The following is a 16,569-nucleotide window of genomic DNA, read 5'->3' on the forward strand; positions in this document are numbered from 1 at the left end:
GAAGACCTCCTCCCCTGGGGCAACCTTTCGGGAGCGCCCCGCACGCCTCAGTCTGGAATTCTGTCGGGGACCAGTTCTCAGTTCCAAACGTAGGAAGGCCCTTCTTCCTACCTGCGACGTTTCGGGAGGCGCGAGGACCCCGGGCCTTACGGCCAGCAGAGCACTTCCCGACCCAGTCGGCCATTGGCAGCGTCGTCGGCGTCGGAACCGGCCCAGGAGCCTTTCCCCCAAGACTCCGCCTCCCGTCGCGCGTAGCGCGGGGCGGGGCCGGCTGGGGTGGGGCGGGGCCGGGAAAGCGGCCTGCTCTGCCGGAGGAGGAGGAGGAGGAGGAGGAGCAGAAGGAGAAGGAGGGCGGCGAGAGGGGCGAGAGACCTGGCGGGTGAGTGGGTGTACCGGGGGTCCTGGGCGGCCGGGGCTCGCGGTGGACGGTGAGTCTCAGAAAACCCGGCTCCGCGAGCCGAGCGCCCCCGCGAGGTCTGGGGCCCGAAGGCCGACGCAGACGGGAACAGGGAGAAATGGCTTCCCCTGGATGCCGCCTGCACGCGCGCTGGGGTTTTATCCGCCCTGGAGCGCGCTGTTGTGAGGATACTACCGACCCCCCGCCCCTCCTGCGGGGCGTGGAACGGGCCTTCCCTCCGGGGGAAACGATGGCCTGTGGGAACGCAACGGTGTTGTCCTGAGGGCGGCCTGTTGCCTTGCCTCCGTGCGATACAGTGATTTCACTAGCTCGATTGATTATATTGGGGGGACTACATCTCGTACAAATGCCCTGGTCACACTTGGCGGTGGAGGACATCTCAACTTTCACCCCCTCCGGGTGAGCTGTGTTGCACTCCATTTTCTGTCAAGTGGAACGTTAAAAAATAAAAAATTCCCTGATGATTAGAACTGATTTCAGGCCCACCTTTTGGAGAAAAAAAGACTGCCTTTTTAAGCCCTTGTAGTCCAAATTTGCGCTGCCTCTTGGTAGTGCACTAGAGGATTTTTTTTTCCTTGAGTTTATCTTTCAAAATTATGCCCCAGGGAAACTTAAAAGATGAAACAGGAGGCTTTTCTTTTTTTAAATTTTCTTAGGCTAACATACTAACTTTCAGTAAAACCATTTCAGCTTTAAAACTTTCCATTTTCTTTATTGTATTTATTAATAATCAGAATGAAACAACTTATTAATATTTCAATATAGTATTACTGATAGTTAACAGTTTATCTTATGTTAGTACATTTCAGCATCAAAACTAGGAAAAACAAGAAGGAATGGCTATGGAGGAACTTCATTCCATAATAAAGAGATGTGTAAGTAATTTTTTCTTTTTCTTTTTATGAAGTTAAATAATCTTTCAAAATATGGGCAGAGCACAGATTACTTTTAATTACATCTGCGGTCACTCAAATTGTTAATCTTCTTTAATCCTTGCTTTTTTTTGACCTATGAATAAATAGCATGAAGGCAGGAAGACAGATTGGAGTATGTCACTTGGAGAAATACTCTTTATAATTTTAGTACTGATCCTTCTCATAGATTTCTTTGGTACAGTGGATTTCAAGATGATTTATTAAAGTATTTTTAGGCTAATCCTAATTTTCATATATACGCTTATGTGCACCTTATCTAGAATTTAAACATTTCTTTTTTTAGAGAGAGATAAAATAAGTCAAGTAGTTATTGAATTTTCATTTGCCTAAAATTACTGTTTTTTTTGTTTATTTTGTTTTTGCCAGCAAATCCTAGAAGAGCAAGACTTCAAAGAGGAAGATTTTGGCTTGTTTCAGTTAGCAGGCCAAAGATGCATAGATGAAGGGCACATAGATCAGCTATTAGAAATTATTCAAAATGAAGAGAATAAGGTAAGTATAATCTTTGTACTTTTCAGTCTTTACTAGGAAGAGAATAGCCACATGATGCTATTATTCATCCATTTATTTTTTTCAGCAAACATTTAAGAATCAACTTAAATTTCCACAGTAGAAAACTGTGGAAAATAAAAAGGAATTAGGACTAATTATATACTTTAAGGTGCTTACAGTCTGGTGGAAGAGATAAACATGTAAAGAACTAGCAATAAGGAGGCAGAATAAACAGATACTTTATATCTGTTAACTCATTTAGCTTCTCCAGAATACGTGTTATAGTTGAAATGTAAGTAAAATGCTTTAGAAGAGTGGGGATTACTTCTGGTTTAGAGATCAAAGTGGTATTTGAATTAGCAATTTACATTGAGAAATATAAGTATCAGCCAGGCTACATATTCATTTTTGGTCATCAGCACATTCTTTTCCTTCAGCCAGGTGTATATGGGAAACCAAATATTAAGTAAGATCATATTTTGGGAGAGCTGGATGACCTTACTGGCCAATATCATCCAGCTACAATTGTCTGAGAAATCATTCTGCACAATAAGAAAGGATGTTTTTGGGATCAGGAACAGCTGGGACACAGTGTTGGCAACACTGCCTAATTTTGTGTCTTTGAACCCCTCCCCCATCCCCACCCCTCTTCTTATATAAGGGAAGATCATCTTTCCAGGAACACAATCGTTCTTCATTTATAGTCCTATTTATTTATTACAGAAGTTTTCTTTTTGGGGACTTCCCTGGCGGTCCCGTGGTTAAGACTCTGCGCTTCCACTGCAGGGGGCGCAGGTTTGATCCCTGCTCAGGGAACTCTGATCCGCCATGGTATGCGGCATGGCCAAAAAAAAAAAAAATTTTCTTTGTTGATATCACAATCTAGTCATGCTGGCCTAGGATTATATCCAGGGCACCTTGATTGTATTTAGGAGATTACTAAAACTTTTAAATCATACATTGTTATAGAATCTCTTACTAGTTCAAAGGTCTTATCCCTTTTTATTTATAATTTTTTAAAATAAAAATTAGCACATTTTATTTAGTACATTTGTTTTTGATATGTGTTTATAATACCTTTGTAGCCCCAAATAAAATAAATTTAATGCTTTCTTTAACTCCTTGATTTTTCCCAATTGCATTCTCAGAGGATTATCTTTGAGAGTACCTTACTTTTAGCTAATAATAAAATTAATAAAGGCTAATAATATTTATTGAGATCTACTATGTGCCAGGTGCTGTCTTTAGGTGTTTTACATCTTCTAACTCACTTAGTCTCTCCTGAATCCCGTAAGATAGGATTTTCTAGATAAGGAAAGAGTCACTGAATGATAAGTGATTTGCACAAAAGTATCAGCTTTTATGTGGCATCAGGCATTCAGACCTGTGCAGCCTGTTTCCAGAGCTCTTAATGATTCTGCTCTGCCTCTGGTTAGCACAGTGTAGCACTTGAAAGGAAGTTTTAGAGTAGAAGAGAGAGGACTGATTGTGAGGGTGAGAGAGTGAGGTGGCAAAGGTGATGGGGTTTCTAGCCTCTGAGAAGACAATACATCCTGAACAGAAACAGGCAACTTAAGGAGGAGAGAAAGTTCCCTAGCAGAGGACAAATAAGTTGGCATTGTTTGGCAACGTTGAGTTTAAGATGCAGCAGGCAATCGAAAAGTAATGTTTACAGCTCAGTAGAGAAATACAAGATTAAGATGTAGATTTGTGTGTCTCTCTTAGAGATTAGGTGATTGTGATAGACTTAAGCATAGTGAGGCCTAGCCTTGATAGCTTGAGGATCACCTTTGTAATGTGGTCTTCTAAATTCAAAGGTTCAGATATTGATAAGACAGAGTTTAAAACTGCGCCTTAGTTTACTTGCAGGTGACACAATCAAGATTGATCAAGATTTACTATTAATCTGCTTTGTGTAAAAAAAATTTTTTTTAAGTCACAGGAATGGTAGTTTGTCCTAAGACACTACAGTGCAGGGGTTTTCAACATCAGCACTGTTGATATTTAGTAATTTGGAAAAATTATATGTGTTATAATAATATATAACATAAATTCCCAATTAGTAAAGACCTAAATATTAAAAGTCAGGCCACAGAAAAGATAGAAGAAAACAAGACATAATATCAGATCCTTGGAGAGAGGATAATTTGTCATGCTTAGAAGTAATAGACATCATTCAACCTGTATTTGTGGAACATCTGTTTGTTTGTTTTTTTTTCGGTACGCGGGCCTCTCACTGTTGTGGCCTCTACCGTTGCGGAGCACAGGCTCCAGACGCGCAGGCTTAGCGGCCATGGCTCACGGGCCTAGCCGCTCTGCGTCATGTGGGATCTTCCCGGACCGGGACACGAACCCGTGTCCCCTGCATCGGCAGGCGGACTCTCAACCACTGCGTCACCAGGGGAGCCCTGGAACATCTGTTTTGTAACAGGCCCTACTCTAGATGCTGGGAATAGATACAGTAATGAACAAAAATCAGTGCCCCATATGGATCTTAAATTCTAGCAAAGACAGATAAATCATTTAGTAAGTTGGAAAGTGATAAATTCTATAGAGAATAATGCAGCATGATTAGGGGGATGGGTTGTGTTGGGTGAAATTGCACAGAAATTTGAAGGAAGCAGAGACAGTCCCACAGTAAGCTATGGGACTGTCTGGGTAAGCGTGTGCCAGGCAGAAGAAAAAACTAGTGCAAAAAGAATATTCAGAGAGATCAATGGAACTGTCTATCCCATTAGATAAAAGACATGATTGTTTTGCTATTTGTTTAAAAAAAATCAATTTAAGGCTTCATTTTATGCCATGTTTCCAATGTAAATCTTACTGAATAAAAAGAAAGGCGATATATATGTGAGTGTGTGTGTGTGTGTGTGTGTATATGAGTATATATATGTGTATATATATATAAGTATATATATGTGTATATATATAAGTATATGTGTATATATATATATTTTTTTTTTAATTTAAATGAGTGTTTATGTATCTCAAGGGGAAAACCGTTTTAGACCTAAAAGCACTAGAAAAGGGACCAAAGAAAAAAAATCACTGTATTTTGCTGTATAAAAAATTAGGACAACCAAAAAACCAAATGACAATTTGTCGTAAATACAGTGAAGTGAATATTAACATATAGGGACCTCATGCAGGTTGGTAAGACAAACACTAAAACTTCCAGTTGATAAATAAAGATGTTAAACAGATAGCATCTCCTCTTTTCTGAACTATGTATCCACATACCCTGACATTTTTCTGTTGCTAGTTCTCTAGGACATGTTAAGTCCTAGCACAATGCTGTTTCTGAGCCTTGAATGTATTTCCCACCTATCTATGCCTGATAAACTTCTGTTTCTTTAACAAGCCTTAGCATAGCTATCACCTATTCTGGGAAGCCTTTCTTGCCTTCCCCAGGTAGAAGTGACTATTCTCCTGCTATACTTTAGCATTTAAAATAATTAATTAATTAATTAATTTTTGGCTGCATTGGGTCTTCGTTGCTGCGGGCGGGCTTTCTCTAGTTGCAGCAAGCAGGGGCTGCTCTTCATTGCAGTGCGCGGGCTTCTCATTGCCGTGGCTTCTGTTGATGCAGAGCACGGGCACTAGGCGCACGGGCTTCAGTAGTTGTGGCATGCAGGCTCAGTATATGTGGTTCACGGGCTCTAGAGTGCAGGCTCAGTAGTTGTGACACACGGGCTTAGTTGCTCCTCGGCGTGTGGGATCTTCCCGGACCAGGGCTCAAACCCGTGTCCCCTGTATTGGCAGGCGGATTCTCAACCGCTGCGCCACGAGGGAAGCCCTAGAGGAACTATTTAAAAACTGGGAAAGACCAAATTACCTGGTTAAAAGTAAAGACCCATTTGCCTTTCCTCAGTGAAAGTATTAAAAACTATTTTAGAATGCTGTTACCTGTTAACAGCCAACCCTAGGAAGTCAATGGTGAGATGTTCATGGATTCACTTGCCTCATCTTTCCTGTTTTAGAGGAAATTGTCAGCTCCTCCAGGTTAAGAAAGCTCACTGTGAGAGTCCTGTAGATGGCAGTATTTGCCTTATTGTACTCTGAAAATGTTTTTACAGGTCATCATTAAGAATATGGGCTGGAATCTTGTTGGTCCTGTTGTTCGATACCTTTTATGGAATGATAAGGAACATGATAAAAGAAAGTATTATTTTCTGATGCTTGATTTATTGGTAAAGGTAAGTTAACACAACTACATTCTCTTTGTCACAATACACATCAGTATTTTATAATTCCCTTTAATGTTTTTGGTGAGAAAGCTTTTAGTTCCTGAAAGTATAGGTGGGAACTCTTTGGAGAAAAGGCCCATCCTTATTTATTGGATGGGCCAGTCCATTTCATTTTTCCCAAATTTTCTGGATGTAAGAATTATCTGACCTCATCTTAGACCCACTGATTCAGAATCTTCAGAGAGAGACCTAAAAAGCTCTATTTTTTAAAAAGTAGCTTATTGTTCAGATGTGAAATTCATGCTTTAAAGAGGTAGTTTCAGGCCACACTGATGTTTTGGCAACGCTGGAACTAAAATCAAATATGAGTGTTCTTTCTTCTATGGTATGTTCCCTAAAAGAATATGAAAAACCTAGAATGCCAGTGATAACAGAGGAAATAAGAGTAGGAAATAGGTTAGTGGTGACTGACAGCCTTAGGTAGACTCTGAGTAAAAGGTTAATAGAGTTATAAGCCAAAAATGATGGTTACAAGAGAGAAATTCTAAGAGAAAGGACATTATAAGAAGCCACTTAGAGATTACTGTAAATAGACACAAATATGTACTTGAAAAGAGGGAACTCCCTAGATATTAGTTATTAACTATGAGAGCTTTTAGAAAAACAAGGCAAGTGAGGCGATAAAATATAACCAGTCAGAAAGCAATGCAAAGTTTTGTCTGTTCAGGAAAAACAAAAGAGACTTTACACTCATCTAACTACCCTAACAGTATGAGACAGAAAGATCCCACCTGCTGGAAGCCCTGGGAGACAAAGGCAGCCTTCAGAGTAGACAGGCAAAGCTCAGCGGAAACCTCAGCTCTGGTGTTCAGGCTCTCCTTTCCCCTATTTCTCTAACTTTTCCATTAGTCAGGAATTTAAGTCTCTTAAATGTAGTTGTCCATTGGGAGACCCTTGACTTCTTGCTTTCACAGAATCTCAGACTCTGTGTTTTGCTAGTGTATTTTTTTTAATTTAATTTTAACTTTTTATTTTATATTGGAGTATAGCCGATTAACAATGTTGTGATAGTTTCGAGTGCACAGCAAAAGAACTCAGCCATACATATACATGTATCCATTCTCCCTGCTAGTGTATTTTTTAAAAACTTTTTTATGAGGTGTTTTACTGTTAAACAAAAATAATTATACTGTCTCAGTATATGCCTTTTAAAAATAATAATCATGTGGCTTTAAATACAACTTGTATTAAACAGGTTCAATTGTGAATATTTTTATAGTTATGTAATCCAAAGGAATTATTGTTGGGTTTGCTTGAGCTGATTGAAGAACCCTCTGGAAAACAGATATCCCAAATTATTCTTCTTTTACTTCGGCCATTACAAACAGGTAATGAGTATATTGACATCTAAGTGTTTCTTGTTTTATTTGTGTAAGTGCCTTGATATTACTCCAAGATGTCAACACTATAGCAAAGTACATGCCTAATTTTTTTTTTATATATAAATTTATTTTTTTATTTTTGGCTGCGTTGGGTCTTCGTTGCTGTGCGTGGGCTTTCTCTAGTTGCAGCGAGCGGGGACTACTCTTCGATGCGGTGCAGGGGCTTCTTATTGCAGTGGCTTCTCTTGTTGAGGAGCACGGGCTCTAGGTGCACAGGCTTCAGTAGTTGTGGCTTGCAAGCTCAGTAGTTGTGGCTCATGGATTCTAGAGTACAGGCTCAGTAGTTGTGGTGCACGGGCTTATTTCTTCCGTGGCATGTGGGATCTTCCTGGACCAGGGCTTGAATCTGTGTCCCCTGCATTGGCAGGTGGATTCTTAACCACTGTGCCACCAGGGAAGTCCCATAGTTTATGCCTAATTATTTAGTACTCTGCTTAAACTAGTAATAGCAATGCGAGTTTGAATCCTGCTGCTCATAGAAAGATGGCAATACCTGGCACAGAGATGGTACCCAGTAAATATTTTGTTGAATGTCATGCTCTTTTTCATGTGCTTTGTTGTGACCTATAGTTTTTGCTATATTCCTGTCTGCAGATAACATTCCTATCTGCAGCTTATATTTAGAATTTTTCCTGTAAACATATTTAAAGGATTGCCTCTGCAGTGCTCAGTTTGATAGCATTGTGGTAGTCATGTATCTTAATTAAGAACAGTATCGGGCAGGGCATTGCTCAGCCTTTGCTTTAGGAGGTTGGGATTGGGAATAACAAAGGTACTACTGAACAATGAAACAAGTGTGGAAAAAAAAGTTTCCATAACTGAGTGCAAAAACAGTATTGATAAGTAATGGACTTTGGCAACCAAGGCAGACAGTATTTATGCATGGGAAGAGACCACTTTTTCATTTTATAACGTACGTATAACTCAGAGTCTGGTAGAAGGACCCAAAATCAGAAGCTAGAGTAAATTTATTTTAAATGTGAATTCCCAACAGCTTTGTATAACTTGAAATATTTAAAGTCTTCTAGAAAAAAATCTAATACTACTACCTTTCATTTTTACAGTGCTTTATAGTTTACAAGACACTTGTTCCTGTTTTATACTTATAACAACCAAAAAAATATGGAAAGAAGTGTTTTTGTTTTAAGTATGTAACCTGTCGTATAAACATACCTAAACAAAATTTCATGGCATCTGTTGTAAAGTGCCATGATTGTAAGATGCTCCATTATTTTATGAACCCCTAAGAAGGAAAAACATACTGCCAGTTAAGCTATGATATATCATCCTGATATCAGAGTTGTCAAAATATGGGGGGGAAATATGTGTTGTACTTCTGCATTTATTGGACTTCTCCCATGTTTAGCATACTTGATGAGGCTGCCTCAAGTAACAACTTGGTCTCTGTTTTAGTGATTCAGAAACTTCGTAACAACAAGGCATATTCAGTTGGATTAGCATTGTCTACGCTTTGGAGTCAGCTGTCTCTCCTTCCTGTTCCATACTCAAAAGAACAAATACAAGCAGATGACTATGGCCTTTGTCAGTGCTGCAAGGCCTTAATAGAGTTCACTAAGCCTTTTGTGGAAGATGTCATTGATAACAAGGAAAGCTCAATGGAAAATGAAAAATTAAAGGATGAAATACTGAAATTGTAAGTATATTTTAAGAATAATTCATAATGGACTTAAGTGATAGTTCAGTTATTTTATGTTTCTTTATTTGTTTGCAATGGAAATTTAAATCTAGTTTCTAATTTTGAATTTTAGAAGAATATGGGGTTCAGTTGATATAACATGGGCATTTAATGAAGCATCGATATTTTAAAAAAATGAAACCAAAATCCATTTGTTTAGTTTACTTATATTCTTCTATGGATTGCCTTTACTCACCATGGTAAGTGAATAATAGCAGTGAAGGAAATAGATGAGTGTAGCTCAAAGAATCTGGTTTTCTGCAGGGGAATTATGTTTTTACTCTCCCTTTGAAAGCAGCAGAAGATGCACCAGACAGTTGAACTTCCAATTTGACAACAAAAACAGTAGCAGAGAACCCAGTAGCATTCACTCCAGGGGTACTGTAGACCAGCAGTCCCCAACCATTTTGGCACCAGGGACCAGTTTCGTGGAAGACAATTTTTCCACGGATGGGGAGGGGCAGGAGGTGGGGGATGGTTCAGGCAGTAATGCAAGTGATGGGGAGCCATGGGGGGTGATGGGGAGCAGCAGATGAAGCTTCGCTGGCTCGCCCGCCGCTCACCTCCTGCTGTGCGGCCCGGTTCCTACCAGGCCGAGGACCAGTACTGGTCTGTGGCCCAGGGGTTGGGAACCCCTGCTGTAGACTATGTATGCACTGTTCAGTATGGCTGTCAAGCACTTGACATATGGTTAGTCCAAATTTAGTGCTCTAAGTGTAAAATCCTCCCTGTATTTCGAAGACTTGTTATTAAAAGAAATACTAAAATACCTCAATAATTTTTATACTGGTAACATATTGAAATAATGTTTCTGACATATGGGTTAATAAGAGAAATTATTTAAATTAATTTTTCTTGTCTCTTACTACTTTTTTAATGTGACTACTAAAAAATTTTTAATTATATATGGGGCTTTAATTATATATGGGACTCTTAGATAGTGCTGGACTGGATTATATTGAAAAACATGGACCAGTAATTTTATTTTTAAAATTTTGAGACTAAAACCACTGTTAGCTTTCTATTTTGTCAGGTTAGGACATTAAAGCATTTTTTACCATTTATAAAACCCATTATTTCATGAACGAAAACATATTTTAACTAAAATAGGTAAGGCTTAATCACAGAATACATTTGATTTTCTAAATAAAACAAATATAGCTTTATGAAAAAATTACTGCATTGTCCTGATTTTCCTTAAACTAATGAAAACTACATATACACTAGCACTGGTCCTAAGATAAATATTCAGTATCCATTGGTATAGTCCAGACATGGAAGTGACTCTCTGCATTGAATCTAGCAAGGTATTCTCATGCTCTCCCCATTACTAGTAAGAAGGATCTTATATCACCAGTTTTACAGGCCATTGGGTTATTGGTGCTTATGTTATTTTTCATGTGAAAACTAGTTATTTTATACTTAGGAAGTGCTGTATTCATCGTTACCCATTTCTTAAATTGTAGTTGTTTCAGAAGCTTGAAATGCCCTTTGCTGACAGCACAATTCCTTGAGCAGTCTGATGACACTGGAGATGATCCTTTAAGGTGTTTTGCATCTGAAATAATAGTAAGTACAGCTAATTTAATGTTATAAAATCTGCTATAATCTAAAATATTACCTGCTGTATTCTCATATACTGCACGTGGGCATGTAAATTGATACATTTATTAATAAAGCAATATGTATTTTTTATAAAATATAGATAAAAAGATGAAAAACGAACAGCAATAATTTCAATAACTAGATATAAATAATATTAACACCTGTATTGGAAAAATTTACAGTTCTCCTTCTGTGTCTTTTTCCTTTACTTTCACTCAGAACACTTCACTTCTGGCATTTCTGGTCACAAAATGTGTGGGGGTTTTATCTTTTCTTTCTTTTTTTAAAAAATAAATTTATTTTATATTTGCTGCACATGGGCTTTCTCTAGTTGCGGCAAGCAGGGGCTACCCTTCATTGTGGTGCGTGTGCTACTCATTGCGGTGGCTTCTCTTGTTGCAGAGCACTGGCTCTAGGCGCGCAGGCTCAGTAGTTGTGGCACAGGGGCTTAGTTGCTCCGCCGTATGTGGGATCTTCCTGGACCAGGGCTTGAACCCGTGTCCCCTGCATTGGTAGGCAGATTCCTAACCTCTGAGGGAATCAGCCTACCAATGCAGCCACCAGGGAAGTCCCATTGGGTTTCTTTCCCACACGAAACAATTCTGCAGCACCAGCTGGGTGTCCTACAGTTAAACTCAATTTTGACACTAACTACCTGGAGATAGTATCAGATTCTGCAGGTTAAGGGCTCAGTCTCATGAGGCTGCTCCCTATTTCAGATGCCAATTGCTCGTGTTAGGTCCCCAGGTTACCCACAACTTCTGTTTGACTTGGCTACAAATCAGAGGTTCCATGACCTCCTCCCCTTTGGGTTCGATTATTTGCTAGAACGGCTCACAGAATTGAAACCCTTACTTATGTTTACTAGTTTATTAGAAGATATGATAAAGGTTGCAGATGAACAGCCAAATGAAGAGATAGAACAGCCAAATGAAGAGATAATTATACATAGGTCAAGGTCTGGGAGGGTCTCAAGTGCATGAGCTTCTGTTCTCATGATGTTGGAGTGTGTCACGCTCCCAGTATGTGGATGTGTTCGCTAACCTGGAAGCTCTCTGAAACCCATACTTTGGGGATTTTATGGAGGCTTCCTCATTTAGGCATGATAAGATATTAACTCCGTTTCCAGTCCCTCTCCCCTCTCTACAGAACTGAGGGATGGGGCTCAAAATTCCAAGCTTCTAATCATGGCTTGGTCTTTCTCATTACCACCCCCCATCCAGGAACCATCTTAGTGCCCACTCAGAGTCACTTTAATAGAACAAAAGATGCTCCTAATGTCTTATCATTTAAGAATTTACAGAGGTTTTAGAGCTCTTTGTCAGGGACAGGGTTAAAGACAAACGTTAGAACAAGAGATGTTCCTAGTGCTCTTATCACTTAGGAAGTTATAAGGGTTTCAGGAAAAAAAGAAAAAAAAAGGGTTTCAGGAGCCCCGTGCCAGCAACCATTAGCAGAGACCAATATATATATATTTTCTGTTATTTCAGACTTTTTTCTGCTCTAATACTTATAAATAAATAAATATATACATATATAATTTTTTAAAAGATCCTATCATATTGTATAGTTGACCCTTGAACAATGCCCAGGGGGTAGGGGCACCACAACTCTGCTCAGTCAAAAATCTGTGTTTAACTTACAGTCAGCCCTCTGTATCCTGAATTAGAAATTTGAGGAGGGATAGGAGGAGTTAGGAGAGGAGATTCCAGAACTTTAGGGGAAATAGCTTCTGAGGATGAGAGATGATTTGGTAACTGATATAAACAGATACATAGTTTAATGGGGTTAATGCTGATGGTCAAGGTAGCGGTAAAGAGGTTATGAGTGATGAAGACGGATGGGGGAAGGGATTTTCCCAGGAGCACATAAGAGCCTGGGGCTTCTTCATTGTTGCCAATACTAGAGTACAGTGTAAACCTCTGGATCCAATATAAACAGCACCATATGTGATATATGTACTCCAAGATGTCTATGAAAGTTGGAAACTGTTAAGGATTTTAAGCCTGGGAGTGATGTAATCAAACTGTTTTGAGTTCATCACTTTATTGGAGGATGAACTTAACTAAGAGTGGAAGTAGGGAGATGGGTTAGGTGTCTTTTGGGAGTTAAGTGATAATGATGAGAGCCTGAGTATGGAAAGAAGAGAAGGCAGATTTGAGAACTTTATAGGTAGATAAAATTAGCAAAGTTTGGTAATGGATTGGATTTAGAAGAATAGTAAAAAGGTTGAGTTATGGACAAGGTTTTTTGCTTAGTTAACAGGACAGGTGAAGTTACCAATAATTAAGATAGAGAATACACAGCAAGCAGTAGGGGGTTTTGTACTTAAAAAAAAATTTTTTTATTATGGAAATTTAAGACATTCATAAAAATAGAGAGAACAATATAACATACTCTCATGTACCTCCTGCCCCGCTTTGACAATTATCAACCTTTTTGCCAGTCTTGTTTTATCTAGCCTCCCTCTTTTTATTTTGAGTTGATAAGCAATGTAAAGTTAGTTTATTTTTTTAATTTTTTAAAATTAATTTTTATTGGAGTATAGTTGATATACAATGTTGTGTTAGTTTTAGGTGTACAGCAAAGTGATTCAGTTATACATATACATATATCCACTCTTACTCTTACTCTGTAATAGGCCATTACGGAGTACTGAGTAGAGTCCCTGTGCTGTACAGTAGGTCCTTGTTTGTGATCTATTTTATATACGGTAGTGCGTGTATGTCAGTCCCAATCTCCCAGTTCATCCCTCCCCCCCCACCCCCAGCCTCCCTCTTTTTTTGCTGTAGTATTTTATAGAAAGTCTAGATATATCATTTCATCTGTGAGTCTTTATGTATGCTTCTCTAATTGGTAAAGACTTTTTAAAAAACATAACCACAATGCCGTTATGACACCTAACAAGATTAACAATAATTTCTAATATATGTATCTCTAATACCCAGATACAACAGGTTTTTAAGGAGCAAATTTTGGAAAAGAGTAGATGAGGTTACCCAAAGTGGTAGATCAATGTGAGAAAGGAAAAGCGTTCAGGACTAAATCCTGTAGGGTACCAGCACTTAAGATGAGCCCACCAAAGAGACCAAGAAAGGAGAGTCAAAGAGGTGATGAAAATATCACAGAAACTGGGGTAGTAGAGTTCAGGAAGAAGGAAATGATTGCTACTGTTAAAAGCAGCAGAGATAGTCTGTAGAGTAGGAGTTGAAAAGCATCCGTTGGATTTAGGAAGTAAGATGGCATTGATAATCTTAGCAAGAGCAGTTTGAGTGGAGTGTGGGAGACAAAAATCAGTGGACTAGATAAAGGAGTGCATGAAAAATGAGAAAAAGGAGATGACTAGTATAAGCTGTTCTTTAAGAGTTTGGATGAATAAGGAAGAAGAGAGGCAATAGAGAAGACACGGCCTTAGATAGGAAGGTAACTGGGGGAGACAGGAGGTGTGAGCATGTTTATAGACTGAAGGGGTGGGAACCATCATGGAGGAAAGAGAAGTATTATGGGATAACTGAAATAATGTGGCTCAAGGAGAGCAGACAGCTGGGCATGGGATTGAGGACACCTGGAGAGGAAGAGGCAAGAACTGGTATGTAGGTAGAAAAATTTGTAGCAGAAATGGAGGATTATAATTGAGGGAATTATATTATTATTATTATATAATTATTAATATTATTATAATTGAGGGAATCAGACCCACTGTCCTCAGATCCCTTAAGAATGAGAGGTGGAGGGCTTCCCTGGTGGCGCAGTGGTTGAGAGTCTGCCTGCCGATGCAGGGGACGTGGGTTCGTGCCCCGGTCCGGGAAGACCCCACATGCCGCGGAGTGGCTAGGCCTGTGAGCCATGGCCGCTGAGCCTGCACGTCCAGAGCCTGTGCTCCACAACAGGAGAGGCCACAACAGTGAGAGGCCCGCGTACCGCAAAAAAAAAGAATGAGAGGCGGAGGTGAGGACTGAACAAGGGGCTTCAGGAAACTGGTAAATGTTTGGAATATTGAGTGGAAAGAAAAGAGAGGTAGAAGATGAAGAAAACATTAGTCAGTAGTGCTAAGCACTTGGCGACTGTGGTTGGAGACCACAACTATAGTGATAATACTATTTTTGTGTGATTTTTCTCAAGCAGTACTCAGCTACCTGGGTGCAGAAGTAGAGAAGGTGGTTTGTAGCTGTTTTTCCAAGGCTGGCATTTTATTGGGTAGACGTAGCTAACGGAAATATAGGGTGCAGATAGTTCAAATATCTAATAGTGCATTGGTTGGTTAGGGAAAGAAGGGGATTAAGAGGGGACAGATGGGTAGGTTAAAATGAAGGCATAACAAGACTAGAGAAGTTAGAGGTAGATGAGTAGGTTGGCATGGGAGATAAAATAAGAAATTGTGGTCAAAAAATGAGATGCTGGAGTTTAGGTATCTAATATGGAATAGCTCCAAATTTTGATAGAGATCCAGGATGGAATTAGGTGCCAAAACGGATTAGAAATTAAGGTCATTAGAATTTAGTGGTCAGAAAAACCATGAGGCTGGCCTGTTACAGGAGTTATCTACATGAACATTCAATTTTTCTATGATCATAGCAGGAGTTGGATAGAGAAAAAGGAAGTGAGCAGGTACCAGTCTTCCGTGAACATGGGGAAATAACCAGGAAGTCAGCGTATGACAGAGATGAGGACAGATAAAGGGCAGTATGGCACCTGCCTCAAAGGAAAATGTGCTTTTGCCTGAGAGTGCAGGAAGAACCAAGATAATACTAAGCCTCTACCCATACCACCCTTTCCTACTGCTGCCTTCCTCGCTGTGCAATGTAAGAGGTGTGAGAGTATGAGCAGCTCCCACCAGAAACCAGTCAGGTTTAATGAGAGCAGTGAGATAGAGTCAGCATCCTATGAAGAGGTTGAGGGTATAGGGAAGAGGTTCTAAGGTCTCAGTCAGTGGAAGGCACATTACAAGTAAAGCCAACAGTGAGGAAGCACAAAGCAGGTAAGAAATAGAAGTGAAATCAGGGTAGGAAGTGAAGTGAGGAGGTGCCTTCTGTTCTATGCTGAAGAAGTATAGGTAAATGTGGCATGCCTCAGCCATCCCTCTGGCACAAGTTGTTTTGGTATAGAACTGCTTGAATGTCCCAGAGGCAGCAGCATAGGAACGTTTCATGAAAGGGCGAAGACTGCCTTGAGAAATTGTAGAGGCGCAGGTATGTTGGGTCTGAGCAAGGCTGCTGGTTGGTGTGTGGATAGATAGTGAAGACCCTATTTGGACACAGATGGACCCCAAATATCTACAACAGCACTGTAGGATCTGGGTACATATAATGATTTTTTAAAAGGCTAATAACCTAAAAAAAAAAAAAAAAAAAAGGCTAATAACCTTCCTCTGGAAAAAAAAACCCAAAACACATCTAGCATTGGCTGAATGAAGAAATGGAGCTTCATGATTAAGAGGACATTTGGAATCTGAATACAGTAAATTTTTGTTTTATGGATATAACAAGAATGCAAGACTTCGAAAATCAGTATTTATTTAGCATCTGGTGGCTGAATAGCAGTCTCTTGTGACTGAGGATTATTTTCCATGGTTGATTTTTGTGTTCTGAAATGACTAATGGAGCCATCTGGAGTAGGCAGGTTTTAACTCCCTGAAGACCAGAAAAGTGTTATTTGGCTTTCTAATTCTCTACAATGGCAGGCCCAGTGCCTGGCACTCAAGTATTTATTGAATAAATGAGTGAATATGTGGAAGGTCAGCTTTAGCTTAGCTGTTTCTGTCATTCCCTTGACTTCTATATAGTAGTTTGTTGTG

At 39.5% G+C, this 16,569-nt stretch overlaps 2 protein-coding genes across 10 annotated transcripts in view; one reads left to right on the forward strand and one right to left on the reverse strand.

Moving 5' to 3' along the window:
- Positions 1-220, reverse strand: part of RPAP2 (RNA polymerase II associated protein 2) — a 95,285-nt gene extending 95,065 nt beyond the window's left edge. For all 7 annotated transcript variants that reach the window (XR_016394756.1, XR_002641930.2, XR_002641927.2 and 4 more), the window contains exon 1: positions 112-220. Coding sequence is in view for 2 of the 7 variants with exons in the window: in XM_022553394.3 (XP_022409102.1) it covers positions 112-184 (73 nt within the window). In the remaining 5 variants the exon portion in view is untranslated. The remainder of the gene's footprint in view (positions 1-111) is intronic.
- Positions 221-290: 70 nt separating this feature from the next.
- GLMN (glomulin) overlaps positions 291-16,569 on the forward strand; it is a 41,988-nt gene continuing 25,709 nt past the window's right edge. For 2 of the 3 annotated variants that reach the window (XR_002641912.2, XM_022553318.2), the window contains exons 1-7: positions 291-379; positions 1,218-1,293; positions 1,720-1,845; positions 5,922-6,041; positions 7,312-7,420; positions 8,888-9,128; positions 10,637-10,739. Coding sequence is in view for 2 of the 3 variants with exons in the window: in XM_022553318.2 (XP_022409026.1) it covers positions 1,255-1,293; positions 1,720-1,845; positions 5,922-6,041; positions 7,312-7,420; positions 8,888-9,128; positions 10,637-10,739 (738 nt within the window). In the remaining variant the exon portion in view is untranslated. Of the gene's footprint in view, positions 380-409; positions 1,294-1,719; positions 1,846-5,921; positions 6,042-7,311; positions 7,421-8,887; positions 9,129-10,636; positions 10,740-16,569 lie in introns of those variants that run through there. The other variant, XM_089919620.1, reaches the window with a different exon arrangement.

The sequence above is a fragment of the Delphinapterus leucas genome, chromosome 1 (genome assembly GCF_059928025.1).
Source record: "Delphinapterus leucas isolate spDelLeu-1000000601 "Yukka" chromosome 1, BTC_Dleu_Yukka2, whole genome shotgun sequence".
Classification (NCBI taxonomy): domain Eukaryota; kingdom Metazoa; phylum Chordata; class Mammalia; order Artiodactyla; family Monodontidae; genus Delphinapterus; species Delphinapterus leucas.